We start from the raw sequence: 13,649 nt of genomic DNA, 5'->3' as shown, positions 1-13,649 counted from the left end.
TGGCACTAAAGTCACAATTATGCAAAATTTCCTCACAATTTCAGCTCATTGCTTTAATTCGGGCAATCCTATCCATGAAAGGATGTACAGATGCCGTGTAAGGAGTTTTCCAAATCCAGAGGTTTGGTGCCTTTGCTGAACCAGGCCTCCCTTCCTTCTTCCTACAGGATCTGATATTAGAGATGGGTAAGAGGACGGTATAAAGACTGCTTTACTCTGGGTCAATGATGATAAACTTATATATATAAGTTTTTGAAACATTGTTTAGCAGGTAAATGTCATTACCTCCATTATAGAGGTGAGAAAACTGAGGTCTAGGGAGGCTAAATGACATAGCCTAGGTCATATAGTAAGACTCCAGTTCAGCAAGTTACTTAAGCATGTACCCTACTTTAAGCACATGAATAGCTCCCTTGAACTGAATGGGATTACTGACGTGCTTAAAGTTAGGCATGAGTTTAAGTAGCTTGCTGAATTAGGGCCTAAGTTAATATCAGAACCAGTGCCTAAATCTCTATGTCAAGGTAAGTGATTCATTCATCTCCACTGACCCTCAACTGTATAGTGGGAATAGTGATGCTTACATGGCTGTGGACATCTTAATTCCTTTGTATTTGGGGATTTGGTTTATAATTAAAAGCACTGAATCTGATCCAAAGCCCACAGAAGTAAACAGAAGTGTTTCAGTTAACTTCAGTGGTCTTTGACTCAAGCCCATAGTAACAGATTTTCAGATGGGGAACCTAAGATACAGTGAGGTGAAATAACTAACTTGCCTGGATAGCATTATGATTAAGGGGATAAGACATAGTACTAAGAGTCAACAGACCAGGATTCCAATCCTGATTCTGATAATGAATTGTTCTGTAACCTGTGTAACGTCACTTAACCTCTCTAACCTTCATTTCCTTGTATGTGAAATAGGGATATTGATAGTCACTTACTAACATTGTTTGTAATGTGATCAATAAGTGCACTTTATTATTAAAGTCAGTCACTGGTAAAGATGATAATGTAATAGAGAAGCTTCTTGTTGCCAGCCATTTGCTTAGTCCATGTGGCATTTGGGGGTCTCCTCCCCATCCTAATTAAAGATAACCCAACACTTATCAATTATTTCTTAGCATGACTAACTGGATGGTAACAGAAGCATAACAAAACTAGTGCCAGTCACCATATGAAGAGGACCTTAGAGAGAAACACCAGTATCTTTAGTTTTCATATACCGGTAAAGGTATAACAATTCCAAGGTGCTTTTTCAAACTGTTCATCTAGCAGTAGAATCTTCACTAAATCACTAGAAACCCTAAAGCTCTGGATACATGCCAACCTCCTCTAATTAGCTGTTTGACAGTAAAGCCGTAGATTCCAAATAACAGCAGTCTAGACAGCCTGGATATTATTACTATAGAATTTAGAAAAACCTGCTGCAGAATTCATTTAATCTTCCTGCAAAAGCCTGAGGGACTGAAGAGTTCTGCTGGCCTTTAATATAATATTCCATACGCCAGGTCCATTGCATAATATTAACAGCAAGACGTTTTACTAAAAGCCTGCCAACTTGAAGCACCGTGAAAGCAATAAATTATGAAAGCAATAAATTGTGAAAACAAAATTCTATACAGGCCCAAGTTTCCATAGAAATCAATGTCCTCTTGATGCTGAAACCCCATATTCACACTAGCATATTTTGAGCTTTAAGAAAAGATTTGTTATTTCATAATAATTTTTTTTTATCTTTGCAACATGGAACAAAGCTGTCCTTAGATCTTACACACAATCGGCTACTCACATACATCCCAAGGAAACGTAGCCACCTCTGGATAGAATGCAGCAATTTCTTAGAGATGGACAGCAATACTACTCAAGACAGGAAGTCAAGGATATCATATGTAATTGAAACTGCTGGGGGGAATTACTGTAGCCCAAACTGGAATTTGTCAGTGAGTTTTCAGGAATCCAATTTCATTTCTCATCCAAACATCTGCACATCACACATTTCCCCATAAACAACATGATGCACTGTCAGTAATGACAGCCAAAAGAATAGTGCTATGTGCCCCATACCAAGCACATCTTGTAGCATTTGTTTCTTTGGAGGTCTCCCTCCTGAACAGATCCAACCCTGAAACACATTCTATTATAAGAAGCAAAACTGCATAATATACTTGTAATTTAGTGACAGTTCCTCTTTCCAGGCGCCAGCCTGAGAAACTAATGAGCAGTAGTGATCTCAAAGGGCTGATGAAAAGAAGGCTACTTTGTTCATCCAGGATATAGAGCAGCAAGGGATATGCCCAGTGAATGCTATACAACACTCAGAGCAGGAGTAGTCTCCCATACACCCACTGCTCAAGAGACAGATTAGGGTTGCCAACTTTCTAATCATGCAAAACTGAACACCCTGCCCAGCCCCATACCTCTCCCCTTCCCCAGGGCCCCTCCCTTGCCCCACTCCTTCTCCGAGGCCTCGCCCCCTCTTGTTCCATCCACCTCCCACCATTGCTCGCTCTCCCCCACCCTCACTCACTTTCATCAGGTAAGGGCAGGGGATTGGACTGCGGAAAGTGGGGGTGAGGGCTCTGGCTGGAGGTGTGGGCCCTGGGGTGGGGCCAGGGATGAGGGGTTTGGGCTATGGAAGAGGGCTCCGGGCTGGAGCAGGGGGTTGGGGTGAGGGGGGGTGAGGACTCTGGCTTGGGGTGCAGGATCTGGGGTGGGGCCAGGGATGAGGGGGTTGGGGTGCAGAAGGAGGCTCAGGGCTGGGCCAAGATGTTGGGGAGTAGGGATGGACTCCAGGAGGGAGTTTGGGTATGGGAGAGGACTCTGGTCTGGGGTATGGGGCTGGGGTGCAAAAGGGGTGAGAGGTCTTGGCGGCGCTTACCATAGCTCCCAGGAAGTGGCTGCCAGGTCAGTGCGGCCCCTAGGTGCCTGGGAGGCCAGGGAGGCTCCACGCTCTGCCTTTGCACCCACTGGTGCCACCCCTGCAGCTCCCACTGGTCATGGTTCCTAGCCAATGAGAGATGTGGAGCTGGCCCAAGGGGTGGAGGCAGCATACGGAGCTCCCTGGCCGCCCATGTGCCTAGAGGCCACAAGGACCTGGCAGCCACTTCCAGGAGCCATGTGGAGCTAGGGCAAGCAGGGAGCCTGCCTTAGCCCCAGGCCCCCACTGCGCCGCCAACTGGACTTTTAATGTCCCAGTCAGTGGTGCCAACCAGAGCTGCCAGAGTCCCTTTTTGACTGGGAGTTCCAGTCAAAAAACGAACACCTGGCACCCCTAAAATGGTTACATGCAACTCAACATTCTACAGGAAGGCAGCCCCTGCACCCCAGGTCTTTGTCAATATAATGTATATGGTAATTTTTCTCCAATCCCAAATGTGACAGTCAACTCAACATTGTGCAAGAATTCCCCTGGTTAAATAAGTAATCCCAGCTCACTGGCTTTCAGGTTTATTTTTCTTGATTATATATGTAATATAGTCACTGGGGCACAGGGTTGGGGTGCAGGAAATTGCCTTTTTCCTGAGTCTTCAACATTTCACAGACACTAGAGTGCTAGTTTGTTTTTGTCCATCTCTAATTATTTTATTCTCCTAAAACTCTAGGGCTAGATCATGCCTTTGAGGTATAGACTTAGGTGGGATGTGGAATGGAGCTGTATCACCCTGGGGAAACTCCAGAGAGGGACTATGCCTCTGGCAGACTTTTTCTCTGAACTCTCTGATGTTCAGGGGACAGCGCAGGATACCTCATAGGATGTCTGGCCCCACTGTGTGAACCAATATGGGGGTGGGAGGGCAAGGGCATGATCATACTTCCTCCTCACTCCCTTTGGGGCAGTGTGTCCCACAGGTGGTCTATGGAAGCAGCACACCCTGTTCTTTCCTAAGCATGGAGACATGAGCATAGGGCAGGGCAGGAAAAGATCTTGTGCTTCTCTGTTCCTACCCTATGTGCAAATGGGTCCAGAGATCATCTAGTCTTCAGAAAGATAACTGTATGCAAATTAAGAATATGCAGTCAATATCCTTACTTTGCATTTAATAAGATGGTGTGCCTTTGACTTTGAAGATACTGTACTACCATGTTCCCTGCCTCACAAAACTGAGATATTTACAGCAAAGCTATATTAACCATGAGGGGAGGGTCTTTCTCTACAAAACCCACAGGGTACGGTTGCAGTGATCCTCTCTACTAAACGGTAGAGCTGAGATGGGGCCTGTGCTTCCTTAATACAATTATATGACAAACACCTGAAAACATTTTCTATTGCTATTTATCTTTGGAACTTCATTCACTGCACTTCTTAGAAAATCTGAAATTATCTATTACGCACACTATTGATGTCAAACTGTTAACAATACACTGAATTATAAACACTACAATACACTGAATGATAAACTGTATGCACAGTTCTTGGCTTCCTGAGTAAATGCAAACTAATTCCAGATTCCTCAAAAATAAACTTGAACTCTAAGCAATTACCAGAAGTCTGACTTTCTTTTTTTCTAAACAGAGCAGGGAAGGTATAGTCAAAGCAAAACATTTTTTCTTTTTCCATGCTTGTTTGAATTTGGAAATGTAACAAAACAAACAAAAAACCCCTAATATCCCTCCAGTAAAAAAAGAACAACAACAAAAAGCCAAGTTGTAAGCTTTTGAAAAGAATGCTTCTTTTTATTAGATGTCTTTGAAATGGAAGAATTTTCATTTTTTTCACTTTTTCTTTCATAAACTGAAAGCTGGCAGCATTTCCGGGTGTCTGTAGCATGAAGGTTGTTTCTAGACACTTGTGCCCAGAATCTATTACACATATTTTGCTTTATGTCTCATTTGTTTTCAAACATGAGTTATTCAGCTGTAAATGTAAACATTTGAAAGCTGATCCTTTTGACAGAATGCTATTTGTAAGGGTGATTTCATAGAAAGTGTAACTGAGAAAACATACACAGACTAAATGTTCTTCTAGGAAACCCATATGTAGGAATCAGAATGGGGGTTCAGTCAGAATTGGTATCTTCACATTCTCCTAGTTAAAATAAACTTAAGCTTCTAAGTGCTACACTGACTTTTGGCACAGTCCTGAACAAGTGGTGGTACATAAGCTGCAGTAACCCACGAGTCAAGGAGGCTGTGACTCAGAAACACACTGTGCTTTATTCTGATAGCAGTAATTTACTGCTAGTTTGTACCAGCATTATATTAATAGCCCATCTCCACTGCACTGGCTCAGCTATTCTGGCCAGCCAGTGGGGGACAGAGCCGAGGCCTTCTACATTTCATACCTACCTGCTCCATTGAGTAGATAAGCAGGCAAGTAGCCCCATTTGCTCCTATGCAGCTGGACCCAACATCTGGGTACCCTGCACAGGGATAGATGAAGGATTCTGATTCCCCTGCATGGAATAAATTGGCATAAATTCACAGACACTTAATTTTTCTTTGGATGCCTTCTGGATTAGGCCCACTTTTGTTTTAATTGAAATCAGGTTAAAATCCAGTATAAAGGTCACTACCCTTTATTATCAAGGATTACATCCATAGGGCCCACCCCTGCAGAACGTCTGCAAGCAAAATTCCCATTGGCTTTAAACCAGAGTTTTATATGCTGCCGCATTAGAACCATAGTTCTTTCCTATAACATAAGGATTCGATGCATGTTCTATCAATGTGAAAGCTACACATTTTTGGAAGAAAAAAAATCTCTATAGGGAAATCTCTGCATAAAGAGTGTGTTAGTTAATGACTTATTATAAGATACCTCTTGTTCACACCAACTATACTAAATGAAGAGTGACAAATCCTTAAAGCTGGCAAAATATTACAAGATCCCTGCTATTTATGAAGTATTTAAACTACAAACATACTTCAGACATATTTCAGTATTTTTATATCAAAGCCATAAACCGGTGAATTGTTTCATTTCTTCTTCCCCTACAATACTCTGACGCTGCCTTTTTTGTAGTAACTATTTCTGGAGTTTTGGTTTACAAAGCAATGCTTATCATGTTGTGTATTTGAAAACCCACAAAAGATTAGTTTTAAATGGCGTATCGGAAACTTTGTGCTACACTGTGCAATCCTTCTATGAATGAGCATTTACAAAATAATCCCATTGAAGTCTATGGGTCTACTTAGTTGAGTAAGAGGGTCACAGTAGGCACCTTACAAAAATATTCTGTTTAGAAAGTATTCTTCTTTGCTTCTGTTATTTAATAAGATACTTTCATGACAACAAGGTCTTTGTTTATTAAGCATCTGTCTACTCCTGCTGCTTTAATCCCCACTTCAAGTCAGTATCCTCTGTTTGTGACATCACAGTAATCTCAATAGTAATCAACTGCGAGGTCATAAAATATTGGCTTAGGACTTCAAGTGAAGAACAAGCAGCAGGGGCAGATGAACTTCTAAATTGCAAAGACCCTCATAATGAAACAGAAGTGGAGACAAATGCTTAAGACAATATGTTTCAAATTTCCTACGATGTATTGAACATTTTTTAAAACCAGTATTATTTTCTCAGTACAGCCCTGAAATTGCTGTTTACCTCTCCCTTTTAAAGTAAAAACAAAGACGCAGTTTTCAATGAATTCATAAAAACTCCATCTATACAATATTTGCACTGGTCTGTTAAGTCATCCAAGAATACTATGTTTAGTATATTCATAGATTTTAAAGCCAGATGAAACCATTATGATCATCTGGAGTCACACCCTGCATTGCATAAACCATAAAATTTTCATCAAGTGGTCATATATGCTAGGAATACAATTAAAATACAAAAGGAGAGGGCCCAATCTTGGAACCCTCACTTGGAAAAACAATCTTTACTCTAGAGAGAAGATGCCCAGAATGGCACAGAATAAAAAAGTAAAATACATGTATACATAAGGATTAGTCACATAAATAAGAGTTGCAGTATTGTGCCTATAATTTGGAAAGAGATATTTTCAGGTGTATGTGTCTACCCAGAACAGAATCAAAAACCTATCGTCTCTAGCAAAAGGAAATTGCAAACTACACATTTTAAATGGATTGTGAGTTTAAAATTTCCAAATATACCATAACAAACAGCAAGTTGTGATGGAAACAGAGAGGGAGCCAAGATCAGAAGGGAAGAGCAAGAACAGCACAGAAGACAAAGGAGAGCAGTGGGAGCAGAAAGGGGGGTAAGACTTATGGTAAATGTCCAAGGAATCAGACAGCAAGAGAGTTGATTCCCAAATGCTATCAAATGACTGCTTTACATTTCTTTGAGCCATAAGTTGTAAAATAACCTAGCTAGAAAAAAAATCAACCACTTTATTATCCTGAGTATTTGTTTACAGTGATACAAGTGTGTTTTCTAAAATGTTTCACAAACTAGCTACAGTCATTTCTTGGAGTTCTAAATAAATTCACCACATAGCAACCTGACTGAAAGAGGAATCCCCAGACACATCAAAGCCAAACTGAAGTGCCACCATTATGTCGTGTTACAATATCTAGTTCTGGCAATGGTTTGTAAGTGTGTATACAAGCCTAAGCCAGAGGGGTTTAGAAATGTCCTTTCAGAGGACATCAGTATACAGGATGTGCTCTAATGAGTCAAATCATTGATCCATCAAATCCATCAAATCCTGCTGCTTGATGCCTAACAGGAAGTGAATTACTCTAATAGTGCAATTGGCCACTTGAGCAATGTTGTTTGTATAGGGTTAAAGGTAAAAGGGGACAACCCTTCCTGACCTCTGCAGTATTCAGGTCACTGAAGGCTAAAATTTTATTATCTTTATCTAAAGGCCTGTTACAGCAAGGTGCTGGGTGCCTGTGATGGGGTACCTACCCCTCACAAGGCCTGAGCAGAGAGAAAGGGACAATTAACCCTGTGACAGGCTGCAACTGGAGATGAGTCAGGGCTGACAAGCTTTTAATTGATGATGAAGCCCAGCTGGGCAAAGAGCAGACTAAGCTGTTATAAAACTAGGAAGTAGATTGTAAGAAAGAGGTTGTGGTGTGGAGGTCATGCTATTGATTTAGAGCAGGAAAAGAGGAAACTGGGGAAAAAATAGATGCCCTGGTTGGAGAAGTAGTCTGATAGAGACAAAGTAGGAAGGAGCTGGGAAACAGCACAAGGTTTGGAACAGTGCAGATCTTGTCTGCTGGTTTTAGGGTCCCTGGACTAGAACCCCAAGTAGTGGGTGGGCTAGGTTCCCCTACCAGCCACTGGGGAAGTGCAAAGACTGGGCAGTGGAGCAGAAGACTGCCTGAGACAGCTGTCCAATGGGATTTTGAAACCCTGGAAGGGGAGGACTATAGTGAGCTGGCAGGAGGGCCTTGCCACAAAAAGAGACTACTTTAAATGATGAGAAAGGAGTAACCTTCTCTCCAGGGAGAGAGAGTGTGTGCAAGACTAGGGTGTGTCAGAGCAAGGGTGAGCTAATCTCCAGAACAACCACAAGGAGGCATGCTAGCAGTGAGCAGCAAACCCTCTGTCAGTGCCATTAACTTCCAACAAATTTAGTGCAAATTGAGGGTGCTCATCTGCTTATAAGATCAGGATTTTAGCTTGCATAAGTAAAAATGTCATTATTGATCATAAAATTACCCCCTGCCCTTGAATGAATCTACACTGTTGACTTCTATGACCTCTTGTGGTAGTAAATACCAAATGATGACTGTATACTGTGAAGTATTTCCTCTCATGTGTAAAGGAAAGCCTATTAGATTGTGTATATATATACAAACTAATAATGTCATCCTTGTTGTCATATTACAAAGCAGTTTAAAAAGGAGAAGCTACTTTCTTTGTACTACAGAATCCTAAACACCTACACTAAATACCATCTAACTCTTCACGTTCTGCAGCTAAATAAACTTGGGTTTTTTTTCTTGTGTCAGTGCATGGGTCAGGGAGCATCTGTTTGGTCTGGGCGTTTGCATGCAGCGTCTAGCATGAGTCCCCCATCTCTGACTGGTTTTTCTAAAATAAAAATCCACTGTACAGCTGGCCCAGAGCAGAGCTGATGGCAACAGAGTTCTCTCCTGTAGCAAGTATTAATGGGATAGTCTCAAGAGTCTTTTTCCAGGCCTAACAGAAATACTAGAAGAACAGTATTTCTTACATTTCATTTCATTTTCTGAGCTTTGCACTTCAGATGCTGGCTGAAACTGAAACTGGACACGCCAGAAAGTGTATCAGGGTATTTTAGCACTTTGAAGAAGGTTCCATTCACATTTATCTCTGGAAATAAGTAGATCTTTATTTTTTTCCGAAACGGCTTGCCCTTCAATGTTCAGGCATGACACCATTCTTGCTCTCAGGACCCTTGAATGCCATAGGGGATGAGAGTCTTCAAGTTGTACAGCCCTCTGTAGACCAAATCCTTACAACGGCTTTTGCATTTGCTTTCGAGCAAGCTGTTGCTTATAGAAATAGGGGAAGGAGGATGGATGATAAAAGAGGAAGCAAAAAGACACCCCCGAAAGAAGGGGTTTTAAGGGTTGAATCAAAGTGAGAACCTTTATCCTAAGCCAAATACTGCTAGGCACTATTTTACAAAAACGTACTGTAACTGATTCTCTTGGTTGAAGCCAGGGGAAATGGGCTACAATGTCATGTCACGTACCCTTGAGAAACTGAATCACTAAAAGAACGTGCATTTCTGCAACTATGCTACAAGCTGTAAAAATGTTGCTGTTCTCAGTGCTGAATATTTACATTCCAAAAAAAGGGTTTACAGACAGCTACACTATTTTTTTAATGAGTCATAACCAACTTCCTATTAGGAAGTGGAACTGAAAGACTGCTTTGCAAATTCAGGGTAAGAAATGTTGTTGAAAAATCTAGATAACCATCGCTAGCCCCATGTTTATCATATTTTTGAACATGCACACTCCATGGAATAAAAAATAGACAAAAAAATTGTTTAAGTGGTTGGCCCAAATTCTGATACGTTACACCCACATATCTGCATTGAATTCAGGGAGTTGCATGAATGTATGTGAAAACAGAATGTATGTCTTTATTTTTGGTCTCCGTATCTAGTCCTTAATTCCATGTAAATTAACATTTATAACATTAACTTTATTGCGCTGTGCATAGGGTGACCGATTTTATAGGGACAGTCCCGATTTTTGGGTCTTTTTCTTATATAGGCTCCTATTCCCCCCCACCTCCGTCCTGATTTTTCACACTTGCTGTCTGGTCACCCTAGCTGTGCAATACCTTTGTCACTGCACAGCCCCGTGTTAGAGTTGCTAACCAAGAGGTGACAGCTTGAGAAATTCACACACAGATTGTATTGTTTCTCTTCTTTTTTGGAAAATGTCTTACTTGAAGGGATGGAGGGAGTTCAGCATAGAGCAACAAAGGGGGGGGAATGGAATGGAGGTGTTTGCATATCGGGAGAAATTGACACAACAGGGATTATTTATTTTTGAGATAAAATAGCTAAGTGGTGATATGATTGAAAAGCCAACAACCTTTGTGATTGAGAGTGCCAAGGGAAATTTTCAATGAGGCTATGATTTTTTGAGTGTTTGCATGGGAATGTCTTAACCTTCCTTTGACACAAAAAACTTCTGGAAGTTTAAAATATAAAAATTTAAAAAATACATAGATAAGAGGTGGTAGCATTATAATCAAAGAGCTCCAGAGTTGTTAGGCCCCTGACTTGCTTCAGTAAGCAAGCACAGATGACTTAACCAGACATTTCCATGTCCCTCTATTTATTTAAAAAACAGCTAAACATGATACTTGGCAACATCAAAAGACTCTCCTTAGTCAATAACAGGTAAGACAAAAAGAGAAATACTGGGAGGTTTTGCAGACCACACACAAGTAGAGTATCAATGGAAATTAAAAGGCAATTTTTTTCACAAAATATGTAAGAATGAACTTATGACTAGTGTATTACTTAAACTAAATTCTAAACTCACTTGTAAAACATCAAGAAAATAAGCTACAATCAAGTCATCGGCTTTCTTTTACAATATGTCCCATTTTCTCATGCCGAATTTTTTTTATTTACATACATACTACTAAACATGATCATGGCAACTTAATAACATAGACAAATTGTGGGCCTCAGATTTTGACCCCCAAATGAGTAAAATAATAGTGCAAAGGAATGCCCACAGCAGGACTCAAAAGAGCTTTCACAAGCCTGATGTAGCCACATATGCAGATTATTCTTGCCAGGCATATAAATAATCTGAGGAGAGGAGGTAGCATGGTGACTACAGGTAAATCCATTTGCAGATGCTAGAAGACATGGCTCAACCTTCAGACCCATTAGCTCTGTCACAGAATACTCCTCTTCAGAAGACAGTGGAGTATGAACTCCCTGGGTTTTGAGGGAAACAGAGTCAAAGCACAATACCTTCATGCCACATTGCCTCTCCCAACTGTAGAGTCTCAGGCATACATGTTGCCTAAAAGCCCATGGGCCTAATCCTGGCTTTATCTGTCCTATGGTGAGCAACTCTGTATGTGAAAGGAGTTAACTATTTATCTGCTCCTCTATTCTATTCTCATTGTCTCCAGCTTTAATCAGTTTCGATTGGCAGAGAACAGAATTTTAAAAGAAACCAAAAGAGGTTTATGACATCGATCTGTTAATCTCTTTTATGTAGTGATACTGCCTAGAGAGACCTCATTATTAGGAGTCACACATTTCCTTAAACATATTCATTTCAACTTTTCCACTTCCTGACCTGTCAACAATAGAAACAGGTATACTCCCTTTTTGCTAAAGCATATTCTAGTTACTGGGAAAATCAATGAATAGAATGAACAATATAATCACCCAAGATATACAGAGTACCTTCAAGACATGTGCTCCTCGCACCGCACCTCCTGCACATTCTCCCCACTCCCCACCCCTCCAAAATGGCTGGAATTCACCTTGCTGCCTATGCTTAGCCCAGAACATCAATTTGGAGAGAGAATGAGAGAGTTGGAATGATCCAGTATCCTGCGTTGTACCAAATTTGCCTTATGAAGTTCCTAAAAGCTTCTATTTTAACTTTCATCAGGAACTCTGCTCACCACCAAATCATTTAACAGCAATTATTTAATGCTGGACTTTTACCTCAAAAACTTCTTCATCTAGAATCCTGGTTCCAAAGACGGTAATGCCGTTGGCGTCAACAATTGCTCTGTCATTCCTGTTGAGTGCTTTTGTGGTTTTCTCTTTACAGTCAACAATCATGGTAACACTTTTCTTCTTCACACTGATAGCTACCCGATGCCACCTAGCAAAAGAACACAGCTCTCCTGTAAACTGTTTTTAAAAATAGGCTTATAAATTCAGAGTTCCAAAGTAAGAAAAAATTATGACAAGTTGTAAGTCAATCAAAAATTGCACCTACTACAGTTCATAAAAACCTACACATCAGCATCAATTTTCTTTTCATATTTTATCTTCTCGTTTTAAGATCTAACACTTCCTTTAGTGGTTTATTTTAGAAAGGGCTGTAAATAGCTAGCATATAAAATAAAAATAGAACAGGACTAAAAACTAAGTAAAATATAAGAACATAAGAATGGCCGTACTGGGTCAAACAAAAGGTCCATCTAGCCCAGTATCCCATCTACCAACAGTGGCCAATGCCAGGTGCCCCAGAGGGAGTGAAACTAACAGATAATGATGGAGTGATCTCTCTCCTGCCATCGATCACCACCCTCTGACAAACAGAGGCTAGGGATACCATTCCTTACCCATCCAGGCTAATAGCCATTAATGGACTTAACCTCCATGAATTTATCCAGTTCTCTTTTAAATCCTGTTATAGTCCTAGTCTTCACAACCTTCTCAGGCAAGGAGTTCCATAAGTTGACTGTGTGCTGTGTGAAGAAGAACTTCCTGTTGTTTGTTTTAAACCTGCTGCCCATTAATTTCATTTGGTGCCCCTAGTTCTTATATTATGGGAACAAGTAAATAACTTTTCTTTATTCACTTTCTCCACATCACTCATGATTTTATATACCTCTATCCTACTCCCCCATAGTCTCCTCTTTTCCAAGTTGAAAAGTCCTAGCCTCTTTAATCTCTCCTCATATGGGACCCATTCCAAACCCCTAATCATTTTAGTTTACCTTCTCTGAACCTTTTCTAATGCCAGTATATCTTTTTTGAGATGAGGAGACCACATCTGTATGCAGTATTCAAGATGTGGGCATACCATGGATTTATATAAGGGCAATAATATATTCTCCATCTTATTCTCTATCCCCTTTTTAATGATTCTTAACATCCTGTTTGCTTTTTTGACTGCCGCTGCACACTGCGTGGACGTCTTCAGAGAACTATTCACGATGACTACAAGATCTTTTTCCTGATTAATTGTAGCTAAATTAGCCCCCATCATATTGTATGTTATGGAACAGCCTTCCAAGGGGAGTAGTGGGGGGCAAAAGACATATCTGGCTTTAAGACTAAGCTTGCTAAGTTTATGGAGGGGATGGTATGATGGGATAGCCTAATTTTGGCAATTAATTTGGCAATTGATATTTGATTATCAGCAGGTAAGTATGCCCAGTGGTCTGCGATGGGATGTTAGATGGGGTGGGATCTGAGTTACTACAGAGAATTCTTTCCTGGGTGCTGGCTGGTGAGTCCTGCCCACATGCTCAGGGTTTAACTGATCGCCATATTTGGGGTCGG

The 13,649-nt window shown here is 40.8% G+C and overlaps 1 protein-coding gene across 5 annotated transcripts in view; it reads right to left on the bottom strand.

Moving 5' to 3' along the window:
• The window catches only part of COL11A1 (collagen type XI alpha 1 chain), a 237,297-nt gene that overhangs the window by 187,054 nt on the left and 36,594 nt on the right, over window positions 1-13,649 (bottom strand). For all 5 annotated transcript variants that reach the window (XM_039483995.1, XM_039483989.1, XM_039483992.1 and 2 more), the window contains exon 4: window positions 12,075-12,237. In XM_039483995.1, the coding sequence (XP_039339929.1) occupies window positions 12,075-12,237 (163 nt within the window). The remainder of the gene's footprint in view (window positions 1-12,074; window positions 12,238-13,649) is intronic.

This window comes from Mauremys reevesii, linkage group 8 (genome assembly GCF_016161935.1).
Source record: "Mauremys reevesii isolate NIE-2019 linkage group 8, ASM1616193v1, whole genome shotgun sequence".
NCBI classification, from domain to species: domain Eukaryota; kingdom Metazoa; phylum Chordata; order Testudines; family Geoemydidae; genus Mauremys; species Mauremys reevesii.
This window is presented reverse-complemented; position numbering and strand designations above follow the sequence as displayed.